This window comes from Pan troglodytes, chromosome 3 (genome assembly GCF_028858775.2).
Source record: "Pan troglodytes isolate AG18354 chromosome 3, NHGRI_mPanTro3-v2.0_pri, whole genome shotgun sequence".
NCBI lineage: Eukaryota > Metazoa > Chordata > Mammalia > Primates > Hominidae > Pan > Pan troglodytes.
Genome location: NC_072401.2, coordinates 3109128 through 3129016, shown reverse-complemented (window position 1 = coordinate 3129016; position 19889 = coordinate 3109128). Strand labels below are relative to the sequence as shown.

The following is a 19889-nucleotide window of genomic DNA, read 5'->3' as shown; positions in this document are numbered from 1 at the left end:
TCACTGCAACCTCCGCCTCTGGGGTTCAAGTGATTATCCTGCCTCAGCCTCCCAAGTAGCTGGGACTACAGGTGCGCACCACAACACCCAACTAATTTTTGTATTTTTAGTAGACATGGGGTTTCACTATGTTGGCCAGGCTGGTCTTGAACTCCTGACCTCGTGATCCGCCTGCCTGGGCCTAACTGCTTTGGCTAGAACCTCTAGCACAATGTTGAATAGAAACTGCAAAACAGATATCTTTGCCTTGTTCCTGATCTTAGGGGGAAAGCATGCAGTCTTTCACACATTAAGGATGATATTAACAGTGAATTTTTTGTAGATGTCATTCTTCAGGTTGAGGAAGTTCTCTTCTATTCACACTTGGTGAAATGTCTTTATTATGCAAAAGTGTTGGATTTTGTCAAATGCTTTTTTTGCATTTATTGAGATGATCATGCAATTAAAATTTCGATTAATATGATGTATTACATTAATTATGTGTTGGATATTGAACCACCCTTGCATTCCTGGGATTCCACTTGATCACGGTGTATATTTCTTTTCTTATATTGCTGGATTTGGTTTTCTAGTATTTTGTTGAGGAATTTTGCATCAATATTCATGAGATAATAGTCTGTAGTTTTCTTGTGATGTCTTTGTCTAGTTTTGGTATCAAGGTAATACTGGCCTCACAGAATTAGTTGGGAAGTGTTCCTTCTTCTATTTCTGAAAGTTTGAAAAATTGGTTTTAATTCTTCTCTAACTGTATGGTAAAATGCAGCAGTGAAGACTTCTAGGCTTGAGCTTTTGTGGGTACTTTTCCCTGTTTTAAATTACTATTTCAACATCTTCACTCATTATAGGTCTATTCAGATTGTCTATTTCTTCTGGAGTCAGTTCTTGTAGCTTCTTCCTGTCTAGAAATTTGTCCATTTCATCTGCTGTGGTTTATATGTTCATATGTTAGAACTTAGTGCCCAAGGTGATAGTATTACGAGGTGGGGCCTTCTGGGAAGTGTTCAAATCATGAGTGCTCCATAATCATGAAAGGGATTACAGCTTTTATAAAAGAGGTTGAAGGGATCACCTTAATTCCCCTTTTTGCCCTTCTACCATATGAAGATACAGCAACAAGGTGCCACTTTGGAAGCAGAGAGTGAGCCCTTACCAGACACTGAATCTGTTGGTGCACTTTGCTCTTGAACTTCACAGCCTCCAGAACTGTGAGAAATAAACTTCTATTATTTATAAATTACTCAGCCTGTGATATTTGGTCATAGCTGCATGAATGGACTAAGACATCATCTAAATTACCAAATTTGCTGGCATATAATTGTTCTAGTATTCCTTTAAAATCCTTTTTCTGTGTGGCCAGTTCTGATTCTAGTAATTTGAATCCTTCCCTTGTCAATCTTGCTACAGATGTCTATTTTGTTTACCTTTTTAAAACTTTTGGTTTTGTTGATTTTCTCCATTATTTTTGCATCCTCTATTTCATTAATTTCTGATCTAATTTTTATGATTTTATTCCTTCTGCTTACTTTAGGCCTACTTTGCTCTTTTTCCAGTGTCTTAAGGTGACAAGTTAGTTTATTGATTTGAGTGAGATCTTTCTTCTTTCTTAATATAAACATTTTCAACTTCTGGGATATGTGTTACTATTTTTCAATTTGGGAGGTTTTCGACTATTATTTCTTTGAATTTTTTTTTGCTCTTTGCTCTCCTTTTGATATTCCCATTATACATAGGCTGGTATGCTTAATGGTGTCCCACATTTTTCTGAGGCTCTTTATTTTCATTATTTTTTTCTCTATGTTCTTTGGCTGGCATAATCTCCATCAGCCTATCTTCAAATCCACTTATTTTTCCTTCTGCTAATTTTAAAATTTAGGCTGGGTGCAGTGGCTCATGCCTGTAATCTCAGCACTTTGGGAGGCCAAGGTGGGCGGCTCACCTGAGGTCAGGAGTTTGAGACCAGCCTAACCAACACAGTGAAACACCATCTCAATGAAAAATACAAAAATTAGCCAGGCATGGTGGTGTGTAACTGTAGTCCCAGCTACTGCGGAGGCTGAGACAGGAGAATCACTTGAACCCAGGAGTTGGAGGTTGCAGTGAGCCAAAATGGTGCCACTGCACTCCAGCCTGGGTGACAGAGCAAGACTCCATCTGTCTCTCTATGTGTGTGTGTATATATGTGTGTGTGTATATATATGTGTGTGTATATATATACACACGTAACTTTTCAGATTCCATAATTTCCATTTGGTTCCTTTAAAATAATTTCTATATTCATTTGATGCAGCCTTATTATGTCATTGTTTTCTTTCTACTACCCACTAGTATTCCACCTATGATGTTGCTCCTCAGGGTGTGTAGCTTTGCGTATGCCCACAGTCACCCTGGGATGACAGTCATTTTGGTAGAGTTCTCTTCCTCTTTCCCTGACCACATTCATTAAACCACTAATTGCCAATTCTATTGTTTTCAACAATGCCCTGGGGCACCATGCTCTACAAACAAATCCAATCAAATTCTGACTCCTTTGAAGAGATAGTTTCTGGGAACACTGTGTGATATTCCTTCTGACCCCTGGATGCCTCCTCCCAGCTCTTTTCTTCAGTTACCTCCTGCAAACTATCTGGCCTATAGCTGAGCCTGCATCTTGTCTCTCTTCCCAGGGTTTCATGGCCTCCACTGTTTGAGTGACTTCAGGCTTGAACCTCTTCATTCTTTGTTGCAAACGAAGTCATTTTCTTTGGGAAGAGATTAGGAGCTATCTGTTTTACTGCCTGTTTCTCTACCCAGGCAAAATCTCTGAGCAGGGCTCAGAGCTGAGGGTGCAGAAAACAGTAAGCTTCTCAATACAACTGTTCACTGTTAAAGTTTCCTTTCTAACTATTGTTATTGTTTCATTTCATGACTATTACAGGTTGAGTATGCCTAACCCGAAAGGTTCCAAAATTCAAATCCTTTTGAGTGTTAAGATGATGCTCCAAGGAAATGCTCATTGGAGCATTTTGGATTTCAGATTTTTGGATTAGAAGTGCTCAATTGGTAAGCATGATGTAAATACTCCAAATCCAAAAAAGTCTGAAACTGGACACACTTCTGGTACTGAGGATGCCAAATAAGGGATAAGGGATACTCACCCTGTGCTACTGTGTGAGTCAAAAATGTGAGGCTCCCCTATGGCGGCCCCACCCTCCCCCACAGGGAAGTGATGTCATCAGGAACCCCAGGGGCTCCCATCAAGTCAGGGACCCTGGAGCTGGATGTCCTATAAGCACCCTGGGATGCTGGAAGGATGAGTGGTTTCCAGGGAAATAGAGGAAGATCCTTCCTGGCAAGGGCATGGCCAGGACAATGGCTGGGAGCCTGAGGGCCAAAGCTAGCAGGTGCAGGTCAGGGGCCAGAGCAGGCAGAGCTGTGAAGCCGCAGGCAGGGTTGCCATGGAGGTGATGGGAGTGCCCAGAACTGGGCATGTGGGGTGGGCGTCTGAGGGTCTCTAGGTCCCAGCATGATGCTTAGTGTGTCGGGGCACCCAGAGTTCCCCATCACCACTCAGGGCTGTGCAGTTCCCCTCAGCAACAGGCATGGTTCAGCACAGTGTAAAGGCTGTCCATGGGGAGAGCAGGGCAGGCACTGGGGGCCTGGGCAGGCAGCTTCCCCATAGGGCGAGGCCCGGGCCTGGGCCTTTCCCCAGCCCCCACCGCAGCCAGAAGAGGCAGCGGCTGGAGTCCCGGGGGCCTGCACTGGGGTTTCAAGGACACTACTGTTGCCGTGGTCATGGCCTGACCTGCTTCACTCTCTGCCCTATCATCCCACAAACAAAGGAACGTTCTCTTCCTCACACCTGGAAAAAAAAACAAGTGAGGAAAGTTCGTCGTGCTGCACCTCCCCTGGTTGGTGACCCTTTTCCAGCTTTCGTGCAATCTCCAGAGTTCTAGGACCTGCTGTCCCCGCCTCATTCTCCTGCAAACCGGTGCCTGGGTGGGGGTGCCCTGGGCCTTGTCTCCCCTGACCTGCCTTGAAGCCTCCTCACCCTCCTCTGCCTTCCTGGTTCCACAGCTCGGGCCCCCATCCCATCTACTCACCCCTGCAGGGCCCTCACACAGGCTCTGTCCATGAACAGCAGTCCCCAGTTCCAGACCTCTCACCTGGGTGGCTGGTGGACATCCCAGACTCACCGTCCAGAACTGGTCTCCAGTCCCACCTCCAGGCACACAGCGCAAGTCTTCACCTCTTTCTCCTACCTGCATTCTGTCCACCAGGAAATCCTGTGGCCTCATCGTCCGAATACCTCCAGAAGCTGGCCCTCCCTACCCTCTCCCCAACCAGGCCCTGCCCTCTTCACCTTCACTCAGAGTGAAGTCATACTCTGATAGGGCACACAGAGACAGGCTGAACATGAGGCTGGGAGAAGTGGGAGCTACTGAGTGTTCTAGGTAGTAAGAAGTAACCAGGATGCAGCTCCTTGGGAGCTTTCTGTCTCCTGCTGCCTGCTCTGCCTGGCACACAGAGGATGGCGGGGGCACCAGGATGGGTGAGCTGTTGCCTGGAGAGACCTGGGACCTGCTCCGGGGTGGTGCCCTGGCTCCCCATGGCAGACACATCACCTACACGCCCTCTCCCACTATCCCCCCACTCCCCCAGCAGAAAGAAGCAGCCGAGGTCTCCTGCTGTACTAATGTATTCCATCTTTCAAAAAGAAAGACATGATTTTAATATTACTTAACAATATGTTAAAAAAGTAGCCAGGCAGGCCTCCGTGTTAATACAGTCGTACACTCTATAACAGACTTGATGGTGTGAGTACTGGGTGGGCTTGTTTTTAACTTTCTCGTTCTGCAAGGGATCTTACACAAGCTGGCTACAAGTCAGGGGGGATCAAACACAAACAGCGCAACGTGTACACTCGGAGACAGTAGATTGTGGAGAACAAAGGAGGCCTGCCCCGCCCAGCCCGCCTAGGGTGGGACGCAGGGGCACAGGAGAGCTGAGTGACGGCCGATACCCCGGTGAGGACAGATGACAGGACAGGGCGCAATGCAGAGGCAACGGAGCCACGTGGATGATGCAAACTCCTATCTGGCCACGGCCCAGGCCTCCGAGGCCGCGGTGGTGGGAGGACTTGGCGGGAACTACTGTTCCAATCCGACAGCACAGAGCTACAATCGAAGGAGTCTCACGCACAGACTACACGCACACGAGCTAACAGCGTGGGCCGAGCATCAACTTCTCGGTCTGGGGTTTCAGGCAGCACCAGCTCCGCACAGCCCTTGGCAAGCACCACAGCTCTGGGGCGCCAGCGAGGGGCGTGGCTCTTGGGGTGGTGCAGCCTAGCCTGCCTCTCGCGTGTCCCTCTCCAGGGAGTCCTCATTCAGTGCGCAGCAAAGGTGGCTTTTTTCAAGCTAAAGTTGGACCAGTTGATAGACAGTCTTTGTCGGGTCTGTCTAGCAGAATCCAAGCAGAACCTGCAAAGACAAAAAGCCAAACAGTCACTGAAGGAAACAGCCCACAACCAAGCTGGTGCTTGGCAAAGCCCATCACACTCCTGTTCTTGCCAGAAACTCACTGCGGGGTCAGGGGTTTAGATTCTCGGTGAGGGGCACAGTGTCAAGGGTCCCCTCCAGGCCCTGCTACAGGCTGCACTTGAGAAGGGGAAAGGACTCGGGAGGAGGAATGGGTGGGCGGAAGGAGTCCTGAGAAAAGAAACTTTTAATCTGAGAGCTGTGAGCCCCCTTAAATTATCAGGCCCAGGCAGGATGTGGTGGCTCATACCTGTAATCCCAGCACTTTGGGAGGCTGAGGAGGGCAAATCACTTCAACTTAGGAGTTCGAGACCAGCCTGGGCAACATGGTGAAATCCTTTTTTTTTTTGAGACAGGGTCTCACTCTCTTGCCCAGGCTGGAGTTCAGTGGCAGTTTCGGCTCACTGCAACCTCCACCTCCAAGGTTCAAGCAATTCTCTGCCTCAGCCTCCCAAGTAGCTGGGACTACAGGCATGTACCACCACACCGGTTTTTTTTTTTTTTTTTTTTTTTGAGAAGGCGTTTCGCTCTTGTCACCCAGGCTAGAGTGCAATGGCACAATCTCAGCTCACTGAAGCCTCTGCCTCCCACGTTGAAGTGATTCTCCTGCCTCAGCCTCCCAAGTGGCTGGGATTACAGGTGCCCACCACCACGTCCAGCTGATTTTTGTATTTTTAGTAGAAAGAGGGTTTCACCATATTGACCAGGCTGATCTGTACTCCTGACCTAAAGTGATCCGCCTGCCTCGGCCTCCCAAAGTGCTGGGATTACAGGCGTGAGCCACTGTGCCTGGCCACACCTAGCTAATTTTTAATTTTTTTGAAATGGAGTCTCTGTTGCCCAGGCTGGAGTGCAGTGGCACGATCTTGGCTCATGCAACCTCTGCCTCCCAGGTTCAAGCGATTCTCCTGCCTCAGCTTCCCAAATAGTTAGGACTACAGGCACGTACCACAACACCCAGCTAATTTTTGTATTTTTTTGTAGCTTCTTCCCTGGCCAAGAAGCTTTTTTTTTTTTTTTTTTTTCTTGACACGGAGTCTTGCTCTGTCGCCCAGGCTGGAGTGCAGTGGCGTGATCTCGGTTCACTGCAACCTTCGCCTCCCAGGTTCATGCCATTCTCCTGCCTCAGCCTCCCAAGTAGCTGGGACTACAGGCACCTATCACCACGCCCGGCTAATTTCTTCTATTTTTAGTAGAGATGGGGTTTCACCATGTTAGCCAGGATGCTCTCAATATCCTGACCTTGTGATCTGCCCGCCTTGGCCTCGCAAAATGCTGGGATTACAGTCGTGAGCCACCGCGCCCGGCCTCCAAGAAGCTTTTATAGAAAGCAGAGGCCTCGAAAAAATTGTATACACATATATCCTAAATATCAGCTTCTAATTAAGTCAACTTTCAACTCTAAAGCTGTTTAAAAGGATTCCTGTGTCAGGTTTTAGCCGGGCAAATAGTCAACATTCTTGTTTCTTGGTTTTTCCTTCCTGAAACTGACACCAAAAAGGAGATCTGAAGCTGGCCATGGTGGCTCATGCCTGTTTTCCTACTACTTTGGGAGGCTGAGGTTGGAGAATCACTTGAACCCAGGCGTTTGAGACCAGCCCGTGCAACATAGTGAGACTCCATCTTTACAAAAAGTAAAAAGTTAGCTAGGAGTGGCAGTACACATATGTGCCTGTAGTCCCAGCTGCTCGGGGCTGAGGTGGGAGGATCCTTGAGCCTGGGAGGTCAAGGCTGCAGTGAGCTGTGATGGTGCCCCCGCACTCCAGCCTGGGTGACAAAGGTGAGACCCATCTCAAAAATAATAAAGCCTTGCTGTGGTGGCTCACGCCTATAATCCCAGCACTTTGGGAGGCTGAGGTGCGTGGATCGCTTGAGCTTACAAGTTCAAGGCCAGCCTGGGCAACATGGTAAAACCTCATCTCTACAAAAAAACACAAAAATTAGCCAGGTGTGGTGGTGCACACCTGTGGTCCTAGCTACTCGGGAGGCTGTGGTGGGAGCATGGCTTCAGCCTGGTGGGCAGAGGCTGCAGCGAGCCTGTTGCTGGTGGCAGGTACCTGAGTTGCCGGTGGCGAATCCGTATGTGTCTGCAGCAGCCTCAATTATTGCCTCCTCAGACGAAAGAATCTGACCAAAGGCCATAAGGCAGAAGAAGAGACTGAGGCAAGTTTTAGAACAGGAGTGGAAGTTCATTACAAAGCTCTAGAGCAGAAACAAAAGGAAGGAAAGTGCACTTGGAAGAGGCCAAGTGGGCAACTTGAGAGGCAAGTGCCCCGTCTGGCCTCTGATGTAGGGTTCTAGGTGTTGGCATACTTCAGGGCCTCGCGTCCCTTCTCCCAATTCCTCCCTTGGGGTGGGCTGCCTGCACACACAGTGGCCTGCTAGCACTTGGGAGGGAGCATGCGTAGTGTGTTTACTGGAGCGTGCGCATGCTCACCTGAGGCGATCTTCCCTTCCCGTTGTAAAGTACCTGGAAGGTCACACACCAGTTAAACTCCACCATTCTGTGCCTTAGTGCACATGCTTGAGCCCACTTGCCCAATTCCTGAGATCTTATCGGGAAGCTGCTGATCACCAGCTTCAGTTTCCCTGGTGCTGGCTGTGACCAATTATTATTTTAGAGAGGCAGTGTGACAACTGCCTAACCATCACCTGATGGTCACCTGACATCCCTGGTGGATGGAGGAGGCCCTCCCCTGCCCTGCTCATGCCTGACTAGCTACCCACTGTAACAAGCTGAGAATGCACCACTGCATTCCGGCCTGGACGGACAGAACCAGACTTTGTGCTCCCACCAAAAAAAAAAAAAAAAAAAAATTTTGGAGGTGGAACATACTTGCTTATTAGAGGTCTAGGGTAACCACTATTTAAAGCTGTTTGTCTTTGAATGTTTTAATAAACTGTTTACTTTCTGAGTATATGGTTTCATTTAGCTTAGGAGAAGGCTAAACAAAACAACAAAAAACCCCTATCATATTCTAAATATAAACCAGAAATTTATAATCATTCAAGGGCATACCTGCACAAACGACTCAAAGCCAACACACACAGACATGCATGAGACCAAAATTAAGAATCCCTTTATGGCTTTAACCAAGGTCTCTAAAGAGGGAACAAAATTTCAGCCCCAGGCCCCTCTCAAGAACAGCTTAAAGAAAGTCTTGCTAGCTGCGAATAGGGTGCAAGCCACATCTGTCAGGCCATATTTTCTAAGGTCTCAGCTTCTCAGCTGACAGTCTATGCACAAATGCCAGGTGGAAGATTTAAAGAGACAGGAAAATAGAAAAACGAAACTGCCCATGGGACTAGTGCCAAAAATGAGGGAAGGTAAACCTATGGGGTTGGGCTGGGGAGGTAGCTCATGCTTGTAATCCTAGTACTTTGGAAGACTGAGGTGGAAAGATACTGAGAGGCCAGCCTGGGCAACATAAAGAGATGCCTTCTCTACCAAAAAAAAAAAAAAAAAAATTGGGCCGGGTGCGGCAGCTCACACATGTAATCCCAGCACTTTGGGAGGCCGAGGTAAGGTGGGCAGATCACCCGAGGTCGGGAGTTCGAGACCAGCCTGACCAACATGGAGAAACCCTGCCTCTACTAAAAATACAAAATTAGCCAGGCGTGGTGACGCATGCCTGTAATCCCAGCTACCCAGGATGCTGAGGCAGGAGCATCGCTTGAACCCGGCAGGCGGAGGTTGCGGTGAGCCAAGATCGTGCCTGGGCAACTAGAGCAAAACTCCATCTCAAAAAAAAAAAAAATAAATAAAATAATTTTTTTTTTTTTAATTAGCTAGGCATGGTGGCGCATCTGTAGTCCCAGCAATGAACTGTGATCAAGCCACTTCACTTCGGCCTGAACTGAGACTTTATTTTTAAAAAGTCTTTTGGGGTTTAAAGTCTGCTCACAGATTCCTCTGCCCCACTGGCACCATCTGTGGGCTGCGGAGTAGCTGTCTTCAGTAAAAAAGGATTTATGTCCTACCTTTAGGCAAACAAAGGAGAGGTAGAGAGAGCCCCTGCACTCTGTCTTCAGCTCAACAATACCCAGTATTTGAGAGAGCAATATTTTAGTTTCCTTTAGTAGAAAAGATGACAAATGGGTATCCCAAATGGTCAAGAGTCATAAATAATTTTAAGTAAATTCAAATTAATTCCTATTAGTGGTTATCCTAAGCTAAAGGTATCCATTAGGAAAGAAATCTGTAGTGGCTCTAAGGAACTGTAACTTTGTTTCAAATCCAGTCTCAGCGGGAATGCTGCTAATTCCCTGGATGACAGAGTGAGAGACTGTGTCTCAAAAAATAATAAATAAATAAGTAAGTAAGATTTACATCCTTAAGTGACTGAGAGCACTCTCTAAAACAAACTTCCAAATCTCTTGAGGGCCAGGGAGAGAACTCACCTTCATGCACCAGTTTAAAGCTAACAGCAATTGGTCACAATTTTTTTTTTTGAGACGGAGTCTTGCTGTTGCCAGGCTGGAGTGCAGTGACGCGATCTCGGCTCATTGCAACCTCCGCCTCCGGGGTTCAAGCGATTCTCCTGCCTCAGCCTCCAGAGTAGCTAGGACTACAGGCGACCACCACCATGCCCAGCTAATTTTTGTACTTGTAGTAGAAACGGGATTTCACCATGTTGGCCAGAATGGTCTCTATCTCTTGACCTCGTGATCCGCCCGCCTCGGCCTCCCAAAGTAGTGGGATTACAGGCGTGAGCCACTGCGCCCGGCTGGTCACAATTTTTTTTTTTTTTTTTGAGACGGAGTTTTGCTCTTGTTGCCCAGGCTGGAGTGTAATGGCACGATCTGGGCTCACTACAACCTCGTCTTCCTGGGTTCAAGAGATTCTCCTGCCTCAGACTCCAGAGTAGCTGGGACTACAGATGTGCACCACCACACCCGGCTTTTTTTTTTTTTTTTTTTTTTTTTTGGTATTTTTAGTAAAGGTGGGGTTTCACCATGTCGGCCAGGATGGTCTCAAACCCCTGACCTCAAGTGATCCACTAGCCTTGGCTTCCCAAAGTATTGGGATTACAGGCATGAGCCACTGCACCTGGCCTTGGTCACAAATTTAAGGAGGAAAAAAGGTCTGAATTACAAACAGTAGGAAGCAGCAATTTTAAAAGCAAGCTGTGTAATTTAGGCCAAAAAAAAAGAAGCCACAGGAGGAACGGAGCCAAACTGCCAGTACCGGGACCCGGATCCCATGCTATGAAGCAAGGCCAGAGAAGGCAGTTTCCCTTTTTTCCCCCTGAAACCCAAATCTCTTGCCTCTTTAGAAATGGAAGGGGGTTAGAAAGAACAACTCAAGTTTTGAAGAAAAAAAGAACAAATTAGGAGAGGAGGTGATTACAAAAGTTGTTTATCAGGGCCAGGCTTGGTGGCTCACGCCTCTAATCCCAACGTTTGGAAGGCCGAGGCAGATAGATCACTTGAATCCAGAGTTTGAGACCACCCTGGACAACATAATGAGAACTGTCTCTACTAAACATTTTAAAAATTAGCTGAGGCTGGACGCGGTGGCTCACGCCTGTAATCCCAGTACTTTGGGAGGCTGAGATGGGCGGATCACGAGGTCGGGAGATCGAGACCATCCTGGCTAACACGGTGAAACCCCGTCTCTACTAAAAATACAAAAAAAATTGCCAGGCGTGGTGGCGGGCGCCTGTAGTCCCAGCTACTCAGGAGGCTGAGGCAGGAGAATGGCGTCAACTTGGGAGGCGGAGCTTGCAGTGAGCCGAAATCGCGCCACTGCACTCCAGCCTGAGCGACAGAGCGAGACTCCATCTCAAAAAAATAATAATAAAATAAAAATAAAAATAAAAATTAGCTGAGATTGGTGGCCCACGCCTGTAGTCCCAGCTAGTCAGGAGGCTGAGGTGGGAGGATCAAGTGAGCCTGGGAGGTCAAGGGTCCAGTGAGCCAAGATCATACCACTGCACTCCGGCCTGGGTGACAGAGCAAGACTATTGCCTTAAAAAAAAAAAAAAAAAAAGTTGTCAAGAATTCTCATTGCTTTACAGAAATTATATTGATAGTGATTGGCTATAAACTGTTGAACTACAGGATATGAGTCATCCCTATGACAACATTAAGAGGTTAATTTACAGCTACTTTGGCCACACTCTAGAGTGTATACAATACAGCAGGTGGATTACTCAGCTTGAGGTGGGGGAAGGGGTAGGATGTACCTGCTCTCACATCTCACTGCCTCTCTGGTGTGATAACTTTTTTTTTTTTTTTTTTTTTGGAGACAGGGTCTTACTCTGTTGCCCAGGCTGGAGTGCAGTGGTGCGATCACAGCTCACTGCAACCTCGACCTCCTGGGCTCAAGCGACCCTCCCCCACCTGAGCTTCCCAGGTAGCTGGAACTACTATAGTAGTGTGCCACCATGCCCAGCTGATTTTACTTTTTGTAGAGACGACGTCTTGCTGTGTTGCCCAGGCAAGCACCATATATATGTGTGTGTATATACATACACATATATATAGTTTTTAAATTTAATTAAAAAATAGAGACAGGGCAGGTGTGGTGGCTCACGCCTGTAATCCCAGCACTTTGGGAGGCGGAGGTAGGTGGATTACCTGAGCTCAGGAGTTAGAGGCCAGCCTGGCCAACATGGTGAAACTCTGTCTCTACTAAAAACACAAAAAAATTAGCTGGGCATGGTGGCGGGTGCCTGTAATAGAGGCTACTCAGGAAGCTGAGGCAGGAGAATCACTTGAATCTGGAAGGCAGAGGTTGCAGTGAGCCGAGAGTGCACCAATTGCACTCCAGTCTGGGTGACAAGAGCAAAACTCCATCTCAAAAAGTTAAAAAAAAAAAATCATAATAAAAAAACCTTCTCAGTTGACTGAATTCCTCTCTTCCGTAACCCTTGATAACAATATGCACTTTCTCAGCCCGCTTTTCTGTTTGTTGACATGATTTCTGCCAATGATGTAAAGCTTCATTGACTGGAAAGCTTAAATTCTTTCTCTATCCTCTGTTTGGTTTTTGAGACAGGGTCTCACTCTATCTCCCAAGCTGGAGTGCAGCGGCACAATCACAGCTCACACCTCAAACTCCTGGGCTCAAGTGATCCTCCACCTCAGCCTCCCAAATAGCTGGGATTACAAGGTGTGAACGCTGTGCCTGGCTTATTTCAGATAAACAAAATATTAATAATTGCTTATTTCTTAGGTTTTCACTATAATTTAAGGTTACTAAAAGTTAAAATTCTGACTAACATGGTAACTCAAAGTAGAGATAAGCAGGAAAACAGTTCTACATATAAAATACATAAGAAAAAGTAAGATGTGTTTTGGTAAGGAAGGTTATAAGAAAAACATGAGGATGTGGTTTTGTCAAAGGAAAAAGTGATTTTGACTAGTTTAGAGGTTATTTAAAAGTGGTCTTAAGTTGAAAAAAAGATGGAAAAGAAAATAAATGAATATAGAAAGTTGGGAAAAGGAAGTGAATGGGAAAATTCTAAGAGGTTATAAAAGATTTATGGAAATCCTGTGTGGTCAAAGCTGATTGAAATTAGATGGATCTGTTTAAAAGATTTTACTACAATTAATAGTAATACACTGATGCAACTGGTTTTCTCTTTTCAATAAGATTTCATGTAGTATTAATAAGAGATAATAAAATACTTTGTCAATTATCTTTTGAGTAAGCTGAAAAAAAAAAAAAAAGACATTCTGTTGGCCTCATGCCATTTTCATTACGTCTTCTGACTGTTGAGAAAACTGAGTCTCAGGCAGGGGGTGGTGGTGCACGCCTGTGGTCCCAGCTACCCAGGAGGCTGAGGTGGAAAGATCACCTGAGCCTGGTGGTCAAGGCTGCAGTGAGCCGTGATTGCACCACTGCCTGGACAATGGAGTGAGACCCTGTCTCAAAAAAACAAAACAAACCAAACAAACAAAAAACCCAAAAACCCCAACCCTCCAAAACCAGAGTCTTCTATCAAAACATAAAGGTTTTTGCTTTTTGAAACCTTTGAATTATTAGTTTGGTTAAATGAATAACTTCTTTTGTGATGATCTTATTTTGATATCAAGTGTTTTAAACCTTTGATATCTGACATACTTCCTAAAATCAGATTTTAAATTCTAAATTAGTCTTTTTTACTTCAAACTTTTTTTTTTTTTTTGAGACAGAGTCTTGCTCTGTTGCCCAGGCTGGAGTGCAGTGGCACGATCTCAACTCACTGCAACCTCCGCCTCCTGGGTTCAAGCAAATCTCTGCCTCAGCCTCCCAAGCAGCTGGGATTACAGGCACCCACCACCACATCTTGCTAATTTTTGTATTTTCAGTAGAGAGGGGGTTTCAACATCTTTGGCCAGAATGGTCTTGAACTCCTGACCTCATGATCCACCCGCCTTGGCCTCCCAAAGTGGGATTACAGGCATGAGCCACCGTGCCTGGCCTAAAGGATACTGTTTTTTGGTTTGAGACAGAGTCTCGCTCTGTTGCCCAGGCTGGAGTGCAGTGGCGTGATGTTGGCTCACTGCAACTTCCGCCTCCTGGATTCACGCCATTCTCCTGCCTCAGCCTCCTGACTAGCTGGGACTACAGGCACCTGCCACCACACCCGGCTAATTTTTTTGTATTTTTAGTAGAGGTGGGGTTTCACCGTGTTAGCCAGGATGGTCTCGATCTCCTGACCTCGTGATCCTCCTGCCTTGGCCTCCCAAAGTGCTGGGATTACAGGTGCGAGCCACTGTGCCCGGCCTAAAGTATACTTTTGTAAGCAAAATTGAAACACTGGACCAGGTGTGGTGGCTCATTCCTGCAATCCCAGCACTCTGGAAGGTTTGAGAATCCTCTGAGCTCCAGAGTTCCAGACCAGCCTGGGCAATGTGGCAAAACCCTGTCTCTTACTTACTTACTTATTTGTCTCTAAACTTGAATGAAACCTGAAAATGGTTATTACTGTCACCCATCCATTAGGTTTAATTATGGTTGCTTAAACTGTGGCTTGTTTATTCAACCACAAACATTCGTGAATGCCCAACAGCGTTCTTGCCTTGCAGCCTCTATGAGACTGATCCCCTCACTCCCCTAAACTGGAAGGGCTGACTGTGTCATCTCCCAGAATCCAAATTCTCTTTCCCTGTCCCTAGCTGGTCAAGCCCTGAGTTTGTGATGTTACCTTCTGCCTCTGCTGTCCCCTCCTAACTCTGACAATCACTAATCCTGTTTCCATTAGTGCATGTGTGACCCTGTCCCCCAGCCCCTTCTGGACACAGCAGCTGGAATAGAATGCTCAAGAACATCAACCACATTCCTGCTCCAAGCCATTCAAGGAAGAAATCCAATCCAAACCACTGCACAGCTTCCACAGGTTCTTGCAGCATGGGCACAGAGCTCACGCTGCTCTCTAAGGTCCCAGGCCCAGTGTGACCTGGCTTTGTCCCTCCCCACACCACCTGCACCTGAGACACAGTGGCCTCTGCATCAGGCCTGTTTTGTCGACTGCAGACTACGTGAGACATGCACACGGTGTCTGACACACAGGACAGCCACATAACCAGCAGGGAGAATCCTGAGTCATAGCACCCCCAGGTCACAAAACCCGACACTGCTAACCGTGGCGCCGTGCTGTCCTCTCCCAAGAGGTAGCCACTGCCCTAGGGTTTGGAGTAATTAGTTCACCATAGTTCTTGGTAATTTCGTGACTTCTCTATGACATCCTAAATGTTAGTACGGTTGTGCTGTGTGGCCTCATATCGAGGGAACTGCACTGTATGTACATGGTCTTACAGCTTCTTATTTCACTCAACGTTATGTCTGTGACAGTTCTCCATGAGGTGACAGTCTGTTCGTCTTCACTGCGGTATGAACACATGGCAGTGAACAGACAGATGCTGCTGCTTGCCTCACGTTTGCCCCGCCCCCGGGACATGCAGGAGAACCTCTAGTCATGCACACAAGTGTGCAGCTGTTTGCTGGGTTGCACGGGAGGCACAACTTCAATTTTGCTAGAGTCTGCCAAACTCTTTTCCAAAGTAATTTAACAGTTATGCTCCCCGGAGCAGTGGTTAGGGACTCCTGTCACTTCACACCTTCCTCCAGCAGGAGAGAGGGAGGGCTCGCTAGCTGCAAACCCATGAAGCAGCAGCACCTCCTCTGGTCTTGCCATGGGGCTCCTTGGTCAGGCTGAAGACCTCTTTGTAGTTTAGTGGTCAAAAGCTTGCTGTGGAATCCTAATGGTTTGCCTTTTGTTTTAATTTTTTTGGAAAAAGGATCTCTCTATTGCTTAGGCTGCAGTGAGGTGGCGTAAGCATAGCTCACTGAAGCTTCAAACTCCTGAGCTCAAGGGATACTCCTGTGTCAATTTCCTGAGTAGCTGGGACTACAGGCATGTACCACCATGCCTGGCCCTTTTTTTTTTTTTTTTTTTGAGACGGAGTCTTGCTCTGTTGCCCAGGCTGGAGTGCAGTGGTGCAATCTCGGCTCACTGCAAGCTCTGCCTCCCAGGTTCACGCCATTCTCCTGCCTCAGCCTCCCGAGTAGCTGGGACTACAGGTGCCCGCCACCACGCCTGGCTAATTTTTTGTATTTTTAGTAGAGACGGGGTTTCACCGTGTTAGCCAGGATGGTTTCGAGCTCCTGGCCTCGTGATCCGCCCACCTCAGTCTCCCAAAGTGCTGGGATTACAGGCGTGAACCACCGTGCCCGGGCCACGCCTGGCTAATTTTTAATTTTCTTGTAGAGTTGTGGTCTATGTTGTCCAGGTTGGTCTCAAACTCCTGGCTTCAAGCAATCCTCTTGCCTCGGTCTCCTAGCACTGGGATTACAGGCATGAGCCACTATGCCCAGTCCTTGACAGCTTTATGATACTAACCCTTCCTGTCTTTGGATAATGAATCTCTGTGATTTAGATCTTCTTTAATGTTTTCCAATAAAGTTTCAGTCTTTTGTATACAAGTCTTATGCAACTTTTGCCAGATTTATCTGTGGATACTGAGAGATTTTGGTGCTATTATAAATGCTCTTTTGAGCTACATTTCCAATTATTTGTGGTGTGGGTGTAGAGAAAAATAACTGTTTTTTTTTTTTTTCTTCTTTTTTTTAGACAGAGTCTCACTGTTGCCCAAGCTGGAGCACAGTGGTGCATCTTGGCTCACTGTAGCCTTGGTCTCCTGGGTTTAAGGGATCCTGCCACTTCAGCCTCCTGAGTAGCTGGGACCACAGGTGCATGTCACCACACCTGGCTAATTATTTTATTTTTTGTAGAGACAGTATCTCGCTATGTTGCTCAGGCTGGTCTCAAACTCCTGGGCTCAAGTGATCCTTCCACCTCAGCCTCACAAAATGTTGAAATTACAGGTGTGAGCCACCGTGCTCTGTTTAAAAACAAAAAACAAAAGCAAATAACTTCTGTACTGATCCTACACAGTTAGCCCCTTGCTGTAAGTTCTTTTATATTTCCTATGTAGACAATTAGATCACCTGTAAAATTGATTTTTAGTTCCTCTTTTATACTCCTTTAGCCTAGGAATTACAATTTAAGGTTGAATATAAAATACTTTTTTTGGAAATCTACTGATCCATGATCTACTAAGCCATGATCATATGGCTCTTCTTTAATATATTAATGTAGCAACTAACATTAGTGGATTTTCTAGCTGGGTGCGGGGGCTCACACCTGTAATTCTGGCGCTTTGGGAGGCTGAGGTGGGCAGATCACTTGAGGCCAGGAGTTCGAGACCAGCCTGGGCAATGTGGCGAAACCCCATCTCTACAAAAATAAGAAAAAAAAAATTAGCCAGGCATGGTGCATGTGCCTGTAGTCCCGGCTACTTGGAGGGCTGAGGTGGGAGGATTGCTTGACCCTGGGGAGGTCAAGGCTGCAGTGAACAGTGATTGTGTCATGGCACTCAAGCCTAGGTGACAGAGTGAGACCCTGTCAGAAGGAAGGAAGGAAGGGAGGGAGGGAGGAAGGAAGGAGGATTTTTTTTTTTTTTTTTGAGAGTGTCTCTCTGTTGCCCAGGCTGGAGTACCATGGTGCAATCTTGGCTCACCACAACCTCCGCCTCCCAGGTTCAAGTGATTCTCCTGCCTTAGCCTCCCGAGTAGCTGGGATTACAGGCATGCACTACAATGCCTGGCTAATTTTGTATTTTTAGTAGAGATGGGGTTTCTCCATGTTGGTCAGGCTGATCTCAAACTCCCAACCTCAGGTGATCCGCCCGCCTCGGCCTCCCAAAGTTCTGGGATTACAGGCATGAGCCACCACGCCTGGCCAATAAAGTGGATTTTCTAATGTGAAACACTATTTGCGTTCCTGGGATAAACCAATTTGGTCATGGTATACTGCTTTTTAAAATACACTGCTCGATTTGGTATATTGTTTCTTTTTTTTGAAAATTACACTGATGTAGGTATGAGAATATTTTTGAGACGGAGTCTTGCTCTAGTTGCCCAGATTGGAGTTCAATGGCGTGATCTCAACTCACCGCAACCTCTGCCTCCTGGGTTCAAGCAATTCTCCTGCCTCAGCCTCCTGGAGAATATTTTCTTTAGGATTTTTGAATCTAATATGAGCGAGATAAACCTGTGATTTTTCATTTTTTCTGGTATTGTTTTGGGCAGATTTTGGTATCAGAATTTTACTTGTCTCATAAAACAAAGTAGGGAGTATTCACTTGTGTGTGTGATGTCTCACTCATTTAAATTCACTGGTAGAGTTTGCTCAAGACTGGATAATCCATTCTTTCAAAGTCTGAAAGTTTGGTAGAATTCTCGGTAAAACTGTTAAAATGTAGTTTTCTCACTGAGACTTACAGCTATTGTTTTCATTTCTTTAGTAGTTACTGGACCATTCAGGCTATTTTTACCTCAGGTTGATTTTGCATTTCATAGCTTTAAAGTCAATTGTAATGAAGTTGTTCCCAGTGTTCTCTTATTTTAATCTCTCCAGTATCTGTAGTTATTTCCTCCTTTTCACTTATATATTTACAAACTTAAAAAAAAATTTTTTTTGAGACAGGGCTCTCGTCACCCAGGTTGGAGGGTAGATGCACAATCTTGGCTCACTGCAACCTCCACCTCTCAGGCTCAACCCATCCTCCCACCTCAGCCTCCTGAGTAGCTGGGACTACAGGCGCATGCCACCATATCTGGCTTACTTTTTTTGTATTTTTTGTAGAGACAGGATTTCACCATGTTGCCCAGGCTGGTCTTGAACTGACCTCAAGTGATCCGCCTGTCTTGGCTTCCCGAAGTGCTGGGACTACAGGCATGAGCCACAGCACCCGGACAAAACTTTTTTTTTTTTAAATTACTGACATTTTCAAACACACACAAAAACAGATAGTATAGCATAATGAACATAGCCATCACCTGACTTTGATAATTAACAACATCTTAATTCTTCTTCCATCTAATTATGCTATTTTTTGTGTCTTTCTCTATTATTCTTAATCTGTCTCCTAAAGATTTATTTGGTGTTTTCAATCAATCATATTTTAGCTTTGTTGATCTTCTCTACCAAATCTTTGTTTTCTATTTCATTATCTCTCTTATCTCCTTCTTTATATATTCTTTGGTTTATTCTATTGTTCTTTTCCTAATTTCTCAAGTGAAATCTTTAACTCATTATGTTTCAGGATTTTTAAAAACTAATTTAGGCAATTATAGCCTTACATAAACAGCTCTAAAAAGTTAACTTTTTTCGATATCCCGCAGGTTTTCATATGCAATGTTTTAATTATCTTTTTAGTTCTGTGTATTTAAAAATTTTGACAGTCTGGGCATGGTGATTCACACCTGTAATCCCAGGACTTTGGGAGGCCAAGGGGGGGGTGGATCACCTGAGGTCAGGAGTTCAAGATTAGCCTGGCCAACATGGTGAAACCTCCTCTCTACTAAAAATAAAAAAATTAGCTGGGCGTGGTGGCAGGCGCCTGTAATCCCAGCTACTCAGGGAATTTTTTTTTTTTTTCAGACAGGGTCTTGCTCTGTTGCCCAGGCTAGAGTGCAAGTGCTGTGATCATAGTTCACTGCAACCTCAAACTCCTAGGTTCAAGCGATCCTCTGGCCTCAGCCTCCTGAGTAGCTTGGACTACAAGTGCATGCCTGGCTTTTTTTTTTTTTTTTTTCCTGAGACAAAGTCTCTCTCTGTTTCCCAGGCTGGAGTGCAATGGTGCTATGTCAGCTCACTGCAACCTGTGCCTCCCAGGTTCAAGCGATTCTCCTGCCTCAGCCTCCTGAGTAGCTGGGATTACAGGCTCTTGTCGCCACGTCCAGGTAATTTTTGTATTTTTAGTAGAGACGGGGTTTCACCATGTTGGCCAGGCTGGTCTCGAACTCCTGACCTGATCAAGTGATCTGCCTGTCTTGGCCTCCCAAAGTGCTGGGATTACAGGCGTGAGCCACCAGGC

General features: G+C 46.1%; 1 protein-coding gene across 8 annotated transcripts in view; it reads right to left on the bottom strand.

Annotated features, from left to right (window-relative positions):
- Nucleotides 1-4659: 4659 nt before the first annotated feature.
- Nucleotides 4660-19889, bottom strand: part of FAM193A (family with sequence similarity 193 member A) — a 196792-nt gene continuing 181562 nt past the window's right edge. For all 8 annotated transcript variants that reach the window (XM_054683717.2, XM_054683716.2, XM_016951172.4 and 5 more), the window contains one exon: nt 4660-5459. In XM_054683717.2, coding sequence (XP_054539692.1) covers nt 5366-5459 — 94 coding nt within the window. In that variant the 3' untranslated portion in view covers nt 4660-5365. The remainder of the gene's footprint in view (nt 5460-19889) is intronic.